At 42.6% G+C, this 13,727-nt stretch overlaps 1 protein-coding gene across 1 annotated transcript in view; it reads right to left on the bottom strand.

The window, feature by feature from the left end:
• Positions 1-1,296: 1,296 nt before the first annotated feature.
• The window catches only part of btbd3b (BTB (POZ) domain containing 3b), a 35,715-nt gene continuing 23,284 nt past the window's right edge, over positions 1,297-13,727 (bottom strand). The window contains exons 3-6 of the mRNA XM_036945980.1: positions 11,669-11,787; positions 7,243-7,444; positions 6,029-6,223; positions 1,297-5,579 (exon numbers count right to left, since the gene is read on the bottom strand). Of these exons, the coding sequence (XP_036801875.1) occupies positions 4,944-5,579; positions 6,029-6,223; positions 7,243-7,444; positions 11,669-11,787 (1,152 nt within the window). The 3' untranslated portion in view covers positions 1,297-4,943. The remainder of the gene's footprint in view (positions 5,580-6,028; positions 6,224-7,242; positions 7,445-11,668; positions 11,788-13,727) is intronic.

Genomic DNA, 13,727 nt, shown 5'->3' with positions numbered 1-13,727 from the left:
GCCGTCTTCAATGAGGTAGGCTGAACGTCTCAGATGCCGTCTTCAATGAGGTAGGCTGAACGTCTCAGATGCCGTCTTCAATGAGGTAGGCTGAACGTCTCAGATGCCGTCTTCAATGAGGTAGGCTGAACGTCTCAGATAACGTCTTCAATGAGGTAGGCTGAACGTCTCAGATGCCGTCTTCTATGAGGTAGGCTGAACGTCTCAGATGCCGTCTTCAATGAGGTAGGCTGAACGTGTCAGATGCCGTCTTCAATGAGGTAGGCTGAACGTGTCAGATGCCGTCTTCAATGAGGTAGGCTGAACGTCTCAGATGCCGTCTTCAATGAGGAGCAAAAACGAGAAAAAGGGAGGAGAAGACTCACGAGAAAATGCCTGTTTTTTGTAAAACTAAGGAAGGGATATCTCTTTCCTTTACAAACTTGTTCTGTGAAGTTAATCTGAAAATGGACTTCATACTATCATAGGCAGGAGGCCTGTACATTATCAATTGTGTTCTGCAGTAGCCTACATTGACACATATTATTGGAAGTATATGATATATATGTATATGATATTGTGATATAAAATCGAATTATTGTGATATGATTTGTTCTACTGCTACATTGATGTCTTTAAAAAGTATATGAAATTCGGGTCTTGTAAGCCCCACTGCTGAGTATGCATGCATATGGTGGGTGTTCTGCCACCAAAATGTTTCTGTACATTGAAGTCCTTAAAATTAGGTTTATAAGAAATTCAGATTTGTAAGCCCCACAGCTATACTAGATTATGTGGGCACAGTATATCTTTGAGACCAACGCGTGGCCGTCACGTGACGGTGGCTGTGTGAGAAGCGTGCCAGTATCTCTCACATAAATAGAATGAGATTCACTTTCTATGATCTCTCTCCCTCTCTGCTCCGAAAGACATAAGCCTGAACTCTCATCTCTCAAGCGTTACACTTAATCATTTACTTAGACTCTATGCTGTAGGCACCCAAAATATTTGATCAACTTCCAAATTGTGTTTTACAAAAAAAAAGAGAGAGAGAAATAGGCTTTTGGCAGGAGTGCATCGTTCATCGTCAGTGAGTGAACTCCCCATCATTGGGAGAATCAGTGAAACCTGAAAGCGTGTTTAGAGTTATAATTTCCTCCTCGTATTGTAGCCTAGCTGTTTGATAGATTCAAGACAAGGTTGTTTTTATTGATCTCAGGTTCTCAGTTTGTCAGTGTCAAAGTAGCTAGTCATTTCCATTATTTGTGTGGTGTTAACAACGATCAACGTCTCCAGTCATGTCAAAATGACGAAGAATTGCGTTATAAGCGTTTATTTCAAAAGGCCAACATTATTCTGCTAAAAATGTACGCCATTGTGTGCAACTTCTGTAAGTGCCTCTACTCTACTGCTCCGATACCGATACGCTAAAACCATGATATGATGCATTCCGGAACTTCACAACACCCCAGGTTAACCCGTAATCACGTGCTCACTGTTTGATCCGGCAACTGCCAATCTACAACTGATGCACAGAAAGGGATGAATCTGTAGCAGTTTAAGGACAGTTACCAGTCCCAGTAAGGTGAATCTATACCAGTTAGTAGACAGTTACCAGTCCCAGTAAGGTGAATCTATACCAGTTAGTAGACAGTAACCAGTCCCAGTAAGGTGAATCTATACCAGTTAGTGGTTAGTAGACAGTTACCAGTCCCAGTAAGGTGAATCTATACCAGTTAGTGGTTAGTAGACAGTTACCAGTCCCAGTAAGGTGAATCTATACCAGTTAGTGGTTAGTAGACAGTAACCAGTCCCAGTAAGGTGAATCTATACCAGTTAGTGGTTAGTAGACAGTTACCAGTCCCAGTAAGGTGAATCTATACCAGTTAGTAGACAGTAGCCAGTCCCAGTAAGGTGAATCTCTACCAGTTAGTGGTTAGTAGATAGTAACCAGTAAGGTGAATCTATACCAGTTAGTGGTTAGTAGACAGTTACCAGTCCCAGTAAGGTGAATCTACACCAGTTAGTAGACAGTAACCAGTCCCAGTAAGGTGAATCTATACCAGTTAGTAGACAGTAACCAGTCCCAGTAAAGTGAATCTATACCAGTTAGTGGTTAGTAGACAGTTACCAGTCCCAGTAAGGTGAATCTATACCAGTTAGTAGACAGTAACCAGTCCCAGTAAGGTGAATCTATACCAGTTAGTGGTTAGTAGACAGTTACCAGTCCCAGTAAGGTGAATCTCTACCAGTTAGTAGACAGTAACCAGTCCCAGTAAGGTGAATCTATACCAGTTAGTAGACAGTAACCAGTCCCAGTAAGGTGAATCTATACCAGTTAGTAGACAGTAACCAGTCCCAGTAAGGTGAATCTATACCAGTTAGTGGTTAGTAGACAGTTACCAGTCCCAGTAAGGTGAATCTCTACCAGTTAGTAGACAGTAACCAGTCCCAGTAAGGTGAATCTATACCAGTTAGTAGACAGTAACCAGTCCCAGTAAAGTGAATATATACCAGTTAGTGGTTAGTAGACAGTAACCAGTCCCAGTAAGGTGAATCTATACCAGTTAGTAGACAGTAACCAGTCCCAGTAGCAAAATAAAAGGCTGCCTCATATCAAAGTAAACAAAATAACATTAATAATCAACAACGGCTCTTACAATGGTAACTCTTTTGTTTTTTTTAACTGATATATTTAATACGTTGATAACTTGTCAAAATAGTGACATTGAACCATTGCAGTTTTGCCGTCTGTCTCTTTTTGTGACATATCTTCTTTACAAATACATTATTTCTCACATACCTGTAACCGTAGGGCTACGCGAGTAAGTGTTTGGTGTTTCAATATCAACATTGTCTCTTAATTGTCACCAGTTCTAAAATATAAATATTGATGTGTGGGGGGGGGGGGGGGGGGGGGGGGGGGGTGCTTTGTGAAGTGCAATGCATTGGCTAAAACAGAGAGCGATCAATCAATTGAGTCGTAGCAGGGTGTTGCGTTCCGTCTTCACAGAGGCGTGCGTAACGTCAATCAATCAATTCATAGAATATATTAGGCAGTGAAGTATTGCTGTTCTGTGTATATCATGTGCATCATGTGCAAGCATCGAAATAGGAAACATATAGCATATTAGTCATAAGATACCCTCTGAGCTATATATTACACTATATACAGTGCATACACACATTGGGGCTGGGAGTTGATTTAAAAAAAATAATAGATTCACGATTCCTAACAGTGGTGAGAAATTGGAGAGAAAAAAAACTCCTTCACACGGAGTCAATTCCTTTTTTAATCTGAATTCCTGTTATCTAATCCAATGATGATCCGTTCCAGTGAGATGTCTGTTGTTGAGTTATTTGAGGTGAAGGAGTCCGTTTGAGGCGAAGAACTCGTTGAACAAACAGCTGACCATCCACAGTACCAAAAGTAAACCCGGGCAAACAAAATTAAGTTCTTAGGACGTCCTCAGGACGTCTTGAAATGGTCCCCATAAAGTGGTCAGGACTTTGTGTCATGGTCCCCTGGAGGTTTTGTCTAGTTCCCGGCTTGTTCATGATGGTCAGAAAGAGACGGTCCCCCCATTACACATCAACCCTTGTTTCTTTTGTCTGATTGGTGATCAACTGATCCATTTACAACTCATACTTTTTTTTGGCAATGTTTAGGGACACTTACACAAAAAGGGACGTTCCAACGTACGTTGTTTCAACTTCCATACGTGACACACTTTGACGTAGATTTAGTACGTTGTGTACGTTTATTCACACACAGAAATGATTATTCCACACGTCCTCACCTGGGATTTTAACATTCCAATCTTCCTGCTACATGTCTGTGCCAATGATTGATTATACCTGTATTCCTACACTTTGCTCTTCAAAGCAAATTTCATCTCTGTAAAAAAAAAAAACTCAAGAAAAAATGTATTATATTTATCATAGTGTTTGAGGAGTAACAGAATAATTCAGCCTCACCAACATTAGACAACTATACTGAAAACACTCACATTGCTGAAATAAGTCAAGGAAATCAAGGATGAGAGAATATTCAGATTAACCGCTAGCTAAAACAGCAGGGCAGTTGGCACTCTTTTTTTCTAAGCGCCGAGAGGATGTATTATAGGTAACGAATGGGACTTGTGACAATCTACAGACTTTTTGGCACAGCATACTGCAAATCCAGCGGTTGTGAGTCCAAATTCTAGGTGGGGTCATGTTGAAAAGTCTGTACGATCATGTCAATCCATCACGTGACACAAAAAACCTCTAGGGGACTATGACACCTCGTCCCAGGAATGTCCTTAAAATATCCTCGGGGACGTCCCCGTGACCAGGACCATGACACAACGTCCTAAAAACGTCCAACTGGGAACTAGAAAAAGGTCCCCCCAGTGAACGTTCCATTGGGACCATCATGCGTTGTTCTTAGAATGTTCTCAGAGCGTCTGTGAGATAACGTTGTGCAGAAACCCTTTTAAGGGACCTAATGGAAATGTCCTCAGGATGTCCCCTGTTTGCTGGGAATCCTCAATCATGAATTGTTAAATTCCAAAATTCCGCATATAAAGAAAGAGAGAAAAAGACAAATATTTATAGAACGTACAAAGTCAGCAATGGAATAGTGTGTCATCACAATGGTGACAGCCAAGCACTCGCAAAGGAAGTGTCATCTAGATCAATCCATTCTCAATCAGTCCTCGCAATGGACATGTTTCACCCATCAAACCAAAGTCAGTAATAAGTACTATAAAAACAAGCACATCTCCATGGGCATCAAAGTCACTCCGGGATGACGTTTCCTCTAGGTACAGATCTTGGATCAGTTTCCCCTACCTTAATCCTAACCTTAATTAACTACTAGTGGGGCAAATGTAAAACTGACCCAACATCAGCGACTTGGGGCAACTTTTACCCTACTTCACTAAAGTCAGTAATGGTAATATCCATTTCATTGTGTTCCTTTAGGCGTAGAAAATGAGTTCAGGTATCTGACCGCCCTGTACTCCTGTCCCATTGGTGCTGTCTGACGAACATTGGAACTGGTAGGTCACCTTCCCACACTGCACCTCTGTCATTCCTTCCTGACCAAAGTAACTCAACTCGTTCCCATCCAGAACTACAGAAGCCGTGTAGAACGTATCGGGTTCTATCTGCACGGGGTACTCAAACCACACGGGGAATGTGTTACTAGAACCGTCAGAGAAGTATTTACTCAGGTTATGTCCAAGGAGAATGCCTTGGCGCTTGAGCTCGATCTTAGCCGAGTACTCTGCCGAGCCGCAGCTGGAGCCATAGAGTCCGAACCCGGCGATGAAGACGCGTTTGTCCACGGCGAACTGGATGCTGTCGCACCGCCCTCGGTAACGCCATTGGTTGCTGCGGTAGGCGCAGGATTGGAACCGGTGGCAGCGTTGCGGAGATAACCCCTTGCGGGGCTGGCTGGCGAACAGGAGGTCCGGTTTCCTGGCAGCGGTGTACCACAGGAAGATGTCGTTTGTCTCATTCAGGGTCAGGACGCCCGATTGGGCGGCACCATTGGCGAAGTCGTCCAATGCCATGGTGGGGATACGGATCAGGAACACGGCCTTGCCGAGAACCTTGAATAGAACACAGTACACATTGGAACCATATAAACGTTGCTTTGCTACAAGTATGTTAGCGTGTCAGGGGAAATGCAAGGGAATATTAGAGTTTTTCTTTTCTTATTTTTCTACTGTATTATTGACTGTATGTTTTGTTTTACTCCATGTGTAACTCTGTGCTGTTGTATGTGTCGAACTGCTATGCTTTATCTTGGCCAGGTCGCAGTTGCAAAATGAGAACTTGCTCTCAACTAGCCTACCTGGTTAAATAAAGATGAAATAAATAAATACCACATAAAAATAAAGTATTTCTTCAAGGAATGTAGTGAACTGTAGGTAAAAATTTACAAAAAATATAAATACTTGAGTAAAGTACAGATACACTCGAAAGTACTTGAGGACAGTACAAGTATATGTACTTTACTCCACAGATACATTTCATCAAAATCTACCATCAGAAATACCTTTCTCTTGTTGTCTATGGAGGTGGTGAGGTCCCGTCTCTGACACTCTGCCTCGGCCCAGCTCAGCGCTGCCTCAAACACCACCTCCTCTTTGGCGTTGAGGGTCTCTCTCTGGAGGATACTCTCTAGTGTCTGGGAATCGATGTCAGTGAAACCCTCCGACCGCAGGGCCAGCTCTGCCTGAGCGTCAATAACCTGGTGGGATGGAGGTGGACAGCAGAATGTAGCTAGTCTGGAATGATTCATTGCATTTTCTACACAGAGATCGTTTTGGCTATAACTAAAGGGCCAAGTTTCCTCTTTTAGCCAAATGACTCGTCACTGAACTAGGACTCAAGTATAAAGGACTTATGATGGAGTTAACCCTAACCCTTATTCTAATCCTAACCCTAACCCTTGTTCTAATCCTAAACTTAACCCTTATTCAAAACATAACCCTAACCCTTATTCTAACCCTAACCTTTACCCAAACCCTAACCCTAACCCTAACCCTTATTCTAACCCTTACCCTAACCCTAAACCCTTATCCTAACCCTAACCCTAGCCCTAAACCCTTATCCTATCCCTAACCCTATCCCTAACCCCTTATCCTAACTCTAAACTTAACCCTTATTCTAACCTTAACCATAAACTTAACCCTTATTCTAACCCTAACCTAAACCCTTATCCTAACCATAAACGTAACCCTTATTCTAACCCTAACCATAAACTTAACCCTTATTCTAACCCTAACCTAAACCCTCATCCTAACCATAAACTTAACCCTTATTCTAAACCTAGCCCTAACCCTTATTCTAACCCTAACCTTTACCCTAACCCTAACCTCTTATCCTAACCCTAACCCTTATTTTAACCCTTACCCTAACCCTAACCCTAACCTTAACCCTAACCCTTATTCTAACTCTTACCCTAACCCTTATTCTAACCCTAACCCCTTATCCTAACCCTTCTTCTAACCCTAACCCTAACCCTAAACCCTTATCCTATCCCTAACCCTAAACCCTTATCCTAACCATAAACTTAACCCTTATTCTAAACCTATCCCTAACCCTTATTCTAACCCTAAATACTTATTCTTACCCTATCCCTAATTCTTATTCTAACCCTAACCTAAACCCTTATCCAAACCATAAACTTAACCCTTTTTCTAACCCTAACCTTAGTAACAGAACCGGAGTAACCAAATAAAGTGTGACCCCGTATACATCACTCACCTCCCAGCAGCGTTGTGTGAGTTCGGGCTCTTCGAACAGACAGCTCTGTGACAGCAGGACGCAGGCATTCTTAGCGGACAGGCTGGTCTCTAGGAAGTTAACACAGGCTCTGGCCAGGTGAGGCACAATGTACTTCTTAGCAGCGTAGAGCGTGGCCAGCACTGTGTCAGCACTCAGGTCTATCTCGTCACAATAGATGTACCTGGGGGACAGGTAGAGGAGTTGGTTTAGTCGACAGGTAGTCAACAGGTTGTCAACAAAAAGATATTACCAATAAGGGCAGTGGATATATATAAAGTGCATTCAGACCCCATTTTGTTAACTTACAACCTTGTTCTAATACCCCATAAGGACAAAGTGAAAACAGGTTTTAAGAGATTTTGGCAAATGTATTAAAAACTAAAACAGAAATACGTTATTTACATCAGTATTCAGACCTTTTGCTATGAGACTCAAAATTAAGCACAGGTGCATCCTGTTTCCATTGATCATCCTTGAGATGTTTTCACAACTTGATTGGAGTCCACCTGTCATAAATTCAATGGATTGGACATGATTTGTAATGGCACAGTTGACAGTGCATGTAAAAGCAAAACCAAGCCATGAGGTTGAAGGAATTGTCCTTAGAGCTCAAAGACAGGATTGTGTCGAGGCACAGATCTAAGGAAGGGAACCAAAACATTTCTGCAGCATTGAAGGTCCCCGGGAACACAGTGGCCTCCATCATTCTTAAATGGATGAAGTTTGGAACCACCAAGACTCTTGCTAGATCTGGCCGCCTGGGGAGAAGGGACTTGGTCAGGGAGGTGACCAAGAACCCGATGGTCACTCTGACAGAACTCCAGAGTTCATCAGCGGAGATGGGAGAACCTTCCAGAAGGACAACCATCTCTGCAGCACTCCACCAATCAGACCTTTATGGTGGATTGGTAAAAGGTACATGACAGCCCACTTGGAGTTTACCAAAAGGCACCTAAAGAATCTCAGACCATGAGAAACACGATTCTTCGGTCTGATGAAACCAAGATTGAAATCTTTGGCCTGAATGCCAAGCGTCAAGTCTGAAGGAAACCTGGCACCATCTCTACGGTGAAACATGGTGTTGGCAGCATCATGCTGTGGGGATGTTTTTCAGCGGCAGAGACTGGAAGAATAGTCAGGATCAAGGGAAAGATCAACCGATTAAAGGACAGAGAGATCCTTGATGAAAAACTGCTCCAGAGTGCTCAAGACTTCAGACAAAGGTTCACCTTCCAACAGGACAATGACTCTAAGCACTCAGTCAAGACAAGGTAGGAGTGGCTTTGGTACAAGCCTCTGAACGCCCGGACTCGATCTAACATCTCTTTAGACCTGAAAATAGCTGTGCAGCGACGTTCCCCATACAACACGACAGAGCTTGAGAGGATCTGCAGAAAAGAATGGGTGAAACTCCCCAAATACAGGTGTGCCAAGCTTGTAGCGTCATACCCAAGAAGACTCGATGCTGTTATCTCTGCCAACAAAGGTGCTTCAACAAAGTACTGAGTAAAGGGTCTGAAAACGTTCTGTTTTAACAATTCACCACCTGTTTTTTGCTTTGTCATTATGGGGTATTGTGATGTCATTATAGGGTATTGTGATGTCATTATGGGGTATTGTGATGTCATTATGGGGTATTGTGATGTCATTATGGGGTATTTATTGTGACGTCATTATAGGGTATTGCGATGTCATTATGGGGTATTGTGATGTCATTATGGGGTATTGTGCTGTCATTATAGGGTATTGTGATGTCATTATGGGGTATTGTGATGTCATTATGGGGTATTGTGTGTAGATTGATGAGAATGTATATATTTTTTAATCCATTTTAGAATAGGTTTGTAACGTAGCAACATTTTGAATAAGTAAAGGTGTCTGAATATTTTCCAGATGTATAAAGAATGTGACCAACTGTTGACAGTATGTATTAGGTAGAGGTTGCTACAGTACAGATTCATTTACCACATTTATATTCATGAGAGGACAACACAGACTGCTCTGAGGGTCAAACACATAACAACGTCAGCAACTCAAATGGCACCCTATTCGCTGCATAGGACCCTGGTCAAAAGTAGTGCACTACCTAGGGAATAGGTTGCAATTTGGTGAGCAAACAGCACTGGATGTATTATTCAGGCAGCCTAGAGGACACCATTTGTTTTCATATTTCAGATGTATCCCGTAAAGCACAACAACAATGTATTTTCTGACACTGGTGTGAGGACTGGGAATATGCGAAAGGTAAAAATAGATATTAACTACAGTGAAGAGATATAGGGCTGGAGGCAGGAACACAGAGTTTAATCCATTTTGCAGTAACACAGCAGCTGGTATACTCCTACACACTTCTGCCTCCCAAATGGCCCCCACTGTCTCCTACGTGGTGAAACACCCTACATAGTGCACTACTTTCGACCGGAGCCCCTATGAAGGCCTGTTGGACGCTGGCCTAAAGCAGTGCACTACATAGGGAATAGGGCACCGTTTGGGAGTTAGACACTGAGCTTATATACCACTCAGTACCCACACAGGGGCAGGAACAACACGACTCACACAGGAGAGAAACAGCAGAGAGAGAGAGAAAGGGAACAATGTTTATATATCTATACATTTTTACAGCACTGTATATAACCATAATATTACATCTGAAATGTCTCTATAACTACGTAACTTTTGCAAGTGTAATATGTATGGTTTGTTTTGGATTGTTTATTATCTATTTCACTTGCTTTGACAATGTTAACATATGTTTCCCCATGCCAATAAAGCTATTTGAATTTAATTGAGAGAGAGAGAGAGAGAGAGAGAGAGAGAGAGAGAGAGAGAGAGAGAGAGAGAGAGAGAGAGAGATTGACGGGTGGCTGTGTGGAAATGTGACCATTGCTTCAATTTATCCAATTTTCTCATCTTCACAAGTGTCTTATGTGTTAGTAGGGGGGTATATAGTGTCTATGTGTTAGTATATATATATATATATATATATATATATATATATATATATATATATATATATATATAGTGCGTTATATATGTGTTAGTATATATAGTGTCTATGTGTTAGGCACTATATATATATATATATATATATATATATATACTATGTGTTAGTTGGAGGTTTATTTGTGCTACAGAGATACAGGAGAACAATGGGAGAGAGAGAACAATGGGAGAGAAGAGTAGAGTAGAGTAGAGTAGAGTAGAGTAGAGGAGAGGAGAGGAGAGGAGAGGAGAGGAGAGGAGAGGAGAGGAGAGGAGAGGAGAGGAGAGGAGAAAGAGGGAGGTGAAAGACGAGGAGAGGAGGAAAGAGCAGAGGGAGAAAGGAAGCGAGGGGAAGAGTGAGGTGAAAGAGGAGAAAGGAAGAGGAAAGTGAAAGAGGAGAGAAGAGAGGAAGAGGGAGTTGAAAGAGGAGAAGAAGAGAGGGGAGGTGAAAGAGGAGAAGAGGAGAGGAGGTGAAAGAGGAGAGGAGAGAGGAAGAGGGAGTTGAAAGAGGAGTGAAGAGAGGAGAGAGGAAGAGGGAGGTGAAAGAGGAGAGAGGAAGAGGGAGTTGAAAGAGGAGAAGAAGAGAGGGGAGGTGAAAGAGGAGAAGAGGAGAGGAGGTGAAAGAGGAGAGGAGAGAGGAAGAGGGAGTTGAAAGAGGAGTGAAGAGAGGAGAGAGGAAGAGGGAGGTGAAAGAGGAGAAAGGAAAAGGGAAGTGAAAGAGGAGAGAAGAGAGGAAGAGGGAGTTGAAAGAGAAGAAGAAGAGAGGGGAGGTGAAAGAGGAGAAGAGGAGAGGAGAGAGGAAGAGGGAGGTGAAAGAAGAGAGGGGAGGTGAAAGAGGAGAGGAGAGAGGATGAGGGAGGTGAAAAGGGAGAGGAGAGAGGATGAGGGAGGTGAAAGAGGAGTGGAGAGAGGAGAGAGGAAGAGGGAGGTGAGAGGAGAAAGGAAAAGGGAAGTGAAAGAGGAGAGAAGAGAGGAAGAGGGAGTTGAAAGAGAAGAAGAATAGAGGGGAGGTGAAAGAGGAGAAGAGGAGAGGAGAGAGGAAGAGGGAGGTGAAAGAAGAGAGGGGAGGTGAAAGAGGAGAAGAGGAGAGGAGAGGAGAGAGGAAGAGGGAGGTGAAAGAGGAGAGGAGAGAGGAAGAGGGAGGTGAAAGAGGAGAAGAGGAGAGGAGAGAGGAAGAGGGAGGTGAAAGAGGAGAAGAGGAGAGGCGAGAGGAAGAGGGAGGTGAAAGAAGAGAGGGGAGGTGAAAGAGGAGAAGAGGAGAGGATAGAGGAAGAGGAAGGTGAAAGAGGAGAAGAGGAGAGGCGAGAGGAAGAGGGAGGTGAAAGAAGAGAGGGGAGGTAAAAGAGGAGAAGAGGAGAGGCGAGAGGAAGAGGGAGGTGAAAGAAGAGAGGGGAGGTGAAAGAGGAGTAGAATCCTTCCTTACTTCAACATGGCCAGGAATGCTGCAGGCTCCACGTCCGGAATTCGGATTTCATCCTTGTTTTCCGCCAGCTCTCCATAAAACATGGCATGGAACACAGAACTACCAACTGCCAGAACATACTGTTGGACAGAGAGAAAATAAGTTAAGGAGAAAGAAAGAGAGAGAGAGAGAGAGAGAGGGAGAGAGAGAGAGAGAGAGAGAGAGAGAGAGAGAGAGAGAGAGAGAGAGAGAGAGAGAGACTCGTTCTGCCCCTGAACAGGCAGTTAACTCACTGTTCCTATGCCGTCATTGTAAATAAGAATTTGTTCATAACTGACTTGTTACATAAAGGTAAAAATAAAAAGAGAGAGAGATTTGGGAAAATTGGAAAACACTAAACAAACAACAACACGAAGAGTTATCTACCCAAAACTGAGATGTAAGAATAAACCACTTCTCCACTCTTTTTGGCTCAATAACACAGAACAAACAGTAAAAACATGATCAAATACAAATCTTAGAATCAACTATTAGAGACGACCAGAAGCCACTGGATTCTCCAATCACATTGAATGAACTACAGGACAAAATACAAACCCTCCAACCCAAAAAGGCCTGTGGTGTTGATGGTATCCTCAATTAAATGATAAAATATGCAGATCACAAATTCCAATGGCCTATTCTTAAACTCTTTAACATCATCCTTAGCTCTGGCATCTTCCCCAATATTTGGAACCAAGGACTGATCACCCCAATCCAAAAAAGTGGAGACAAATTTGACCCCAATAACTACGGTGGGATATATCTGTCAACAGCAACCTTGGGAAAATCCTCTGCATTATCATTAACAGCAGACTCGTACATTTCCTCAGTGAAAACAATGTACTGAGCAAATGCCAAATTTACTTTTTACCAAATGATCATACGACAGACCACATATTCACCCTGCACATCCTAATTGACAATCAAACCAACCAAAACAAAGGCAAAGTCTTCTCATGCTTTGTTGATTTCAAAAAAGCTTTCAACTCAATTTGGCATGAGGGTCTGCTATACAAATTGATGGAAAGTGGTGTTGGGGGGAAAAACATTCAACATTATAAAATCTATATACACAAACAACAAGTGTGCGGTTAAATATTTTTTTTAAAGCCCCACCTTCTTCTACATAAATATAAGCAAATTGGTGAGGGCACTAGAACATTCTGCAGCAGCTGGCCTCACGCTACTAGAACCTGAAGTCAAATGTCTGCTGTTTGCTGATGATATGGTGCTTCTGTCACCAACCAAGGAGGGCCTACAGCAGCACCTAGATCTTCTGCACAGATTCTGTCTGACCTGGGCTCTGACAGTAAATCTCAGTAAGACCAAATTAATGGTGTTCCAAAAAAGGTCCAGTCACCCGGACCACAAATACAACATTCCATCTAGACACTGTTGCCACACAAAAAACTATACATACCTCGGCCTAAACATCAGCGCCACAAGTAACTTCCACAAAGCCGTGAACGATCTGAGAGACAAGGCAAGAAGGGCATTCTATGCCATCAAAAGGAACAGAAAATTTCAACATACTAATTAGGATCAGGCTAAAAATACTTGAATCAGTTATAGAACCCATTGCCCTTTATGGTTGTGAGGTCCAAGAATTCACAAAATGGGACAGACACCAAATTGAAACTCTGTTTGCAGAATTCTGCTGAAATATCCTCCATGTGCAATGTACAACACCAATTCTGCAGAACAGAGAGTACACAGTGGCAGGATACCCGCTAATGATTAAAATATGATAAAGACACGTTACATTCTACGACCACCTACAAGGAAGCGATTCCCAAACCTTCCATAACAAAGCCATCACCTACTGAGAGATGAACCTGGAGAAGAATCCCCTAAGCAAGTTGGTCCTGGGGCTCTGTTCACAAACACAAACAGACCTCACAGAGCCCCAGGACAGCAACACAATTAGACCGAACCAAATCATGAGAAAACAAAAAGATAATTACTTGACACATTGGAAAGAATTAACTAAAAAACAGAGCAACCTATAATGATATTTGGCCCTAAACAGAGAGTACAC

This window comes from Oncorhynchus mykiss, chromosome 16 (assembly GCF_013265735.2).
Source record: "Oncorhynchus mykiss isolate Arlee chromosome 16, USDA_OmykA_1.1, whole genome shotgun sequence".
Taxonomy (NCBI): domain Eukaryota; kingdom Metazoa; phylum Chordata; class Actinopteri; order Salmoniformes; family Salmonidae; genus Oncorhynchus; species Oncorhynchus mykiss.
Note: the sequence above shows the minus strand (reverse complement) of the source record. Positions and strands in the feature narration are given on the sequence as shown.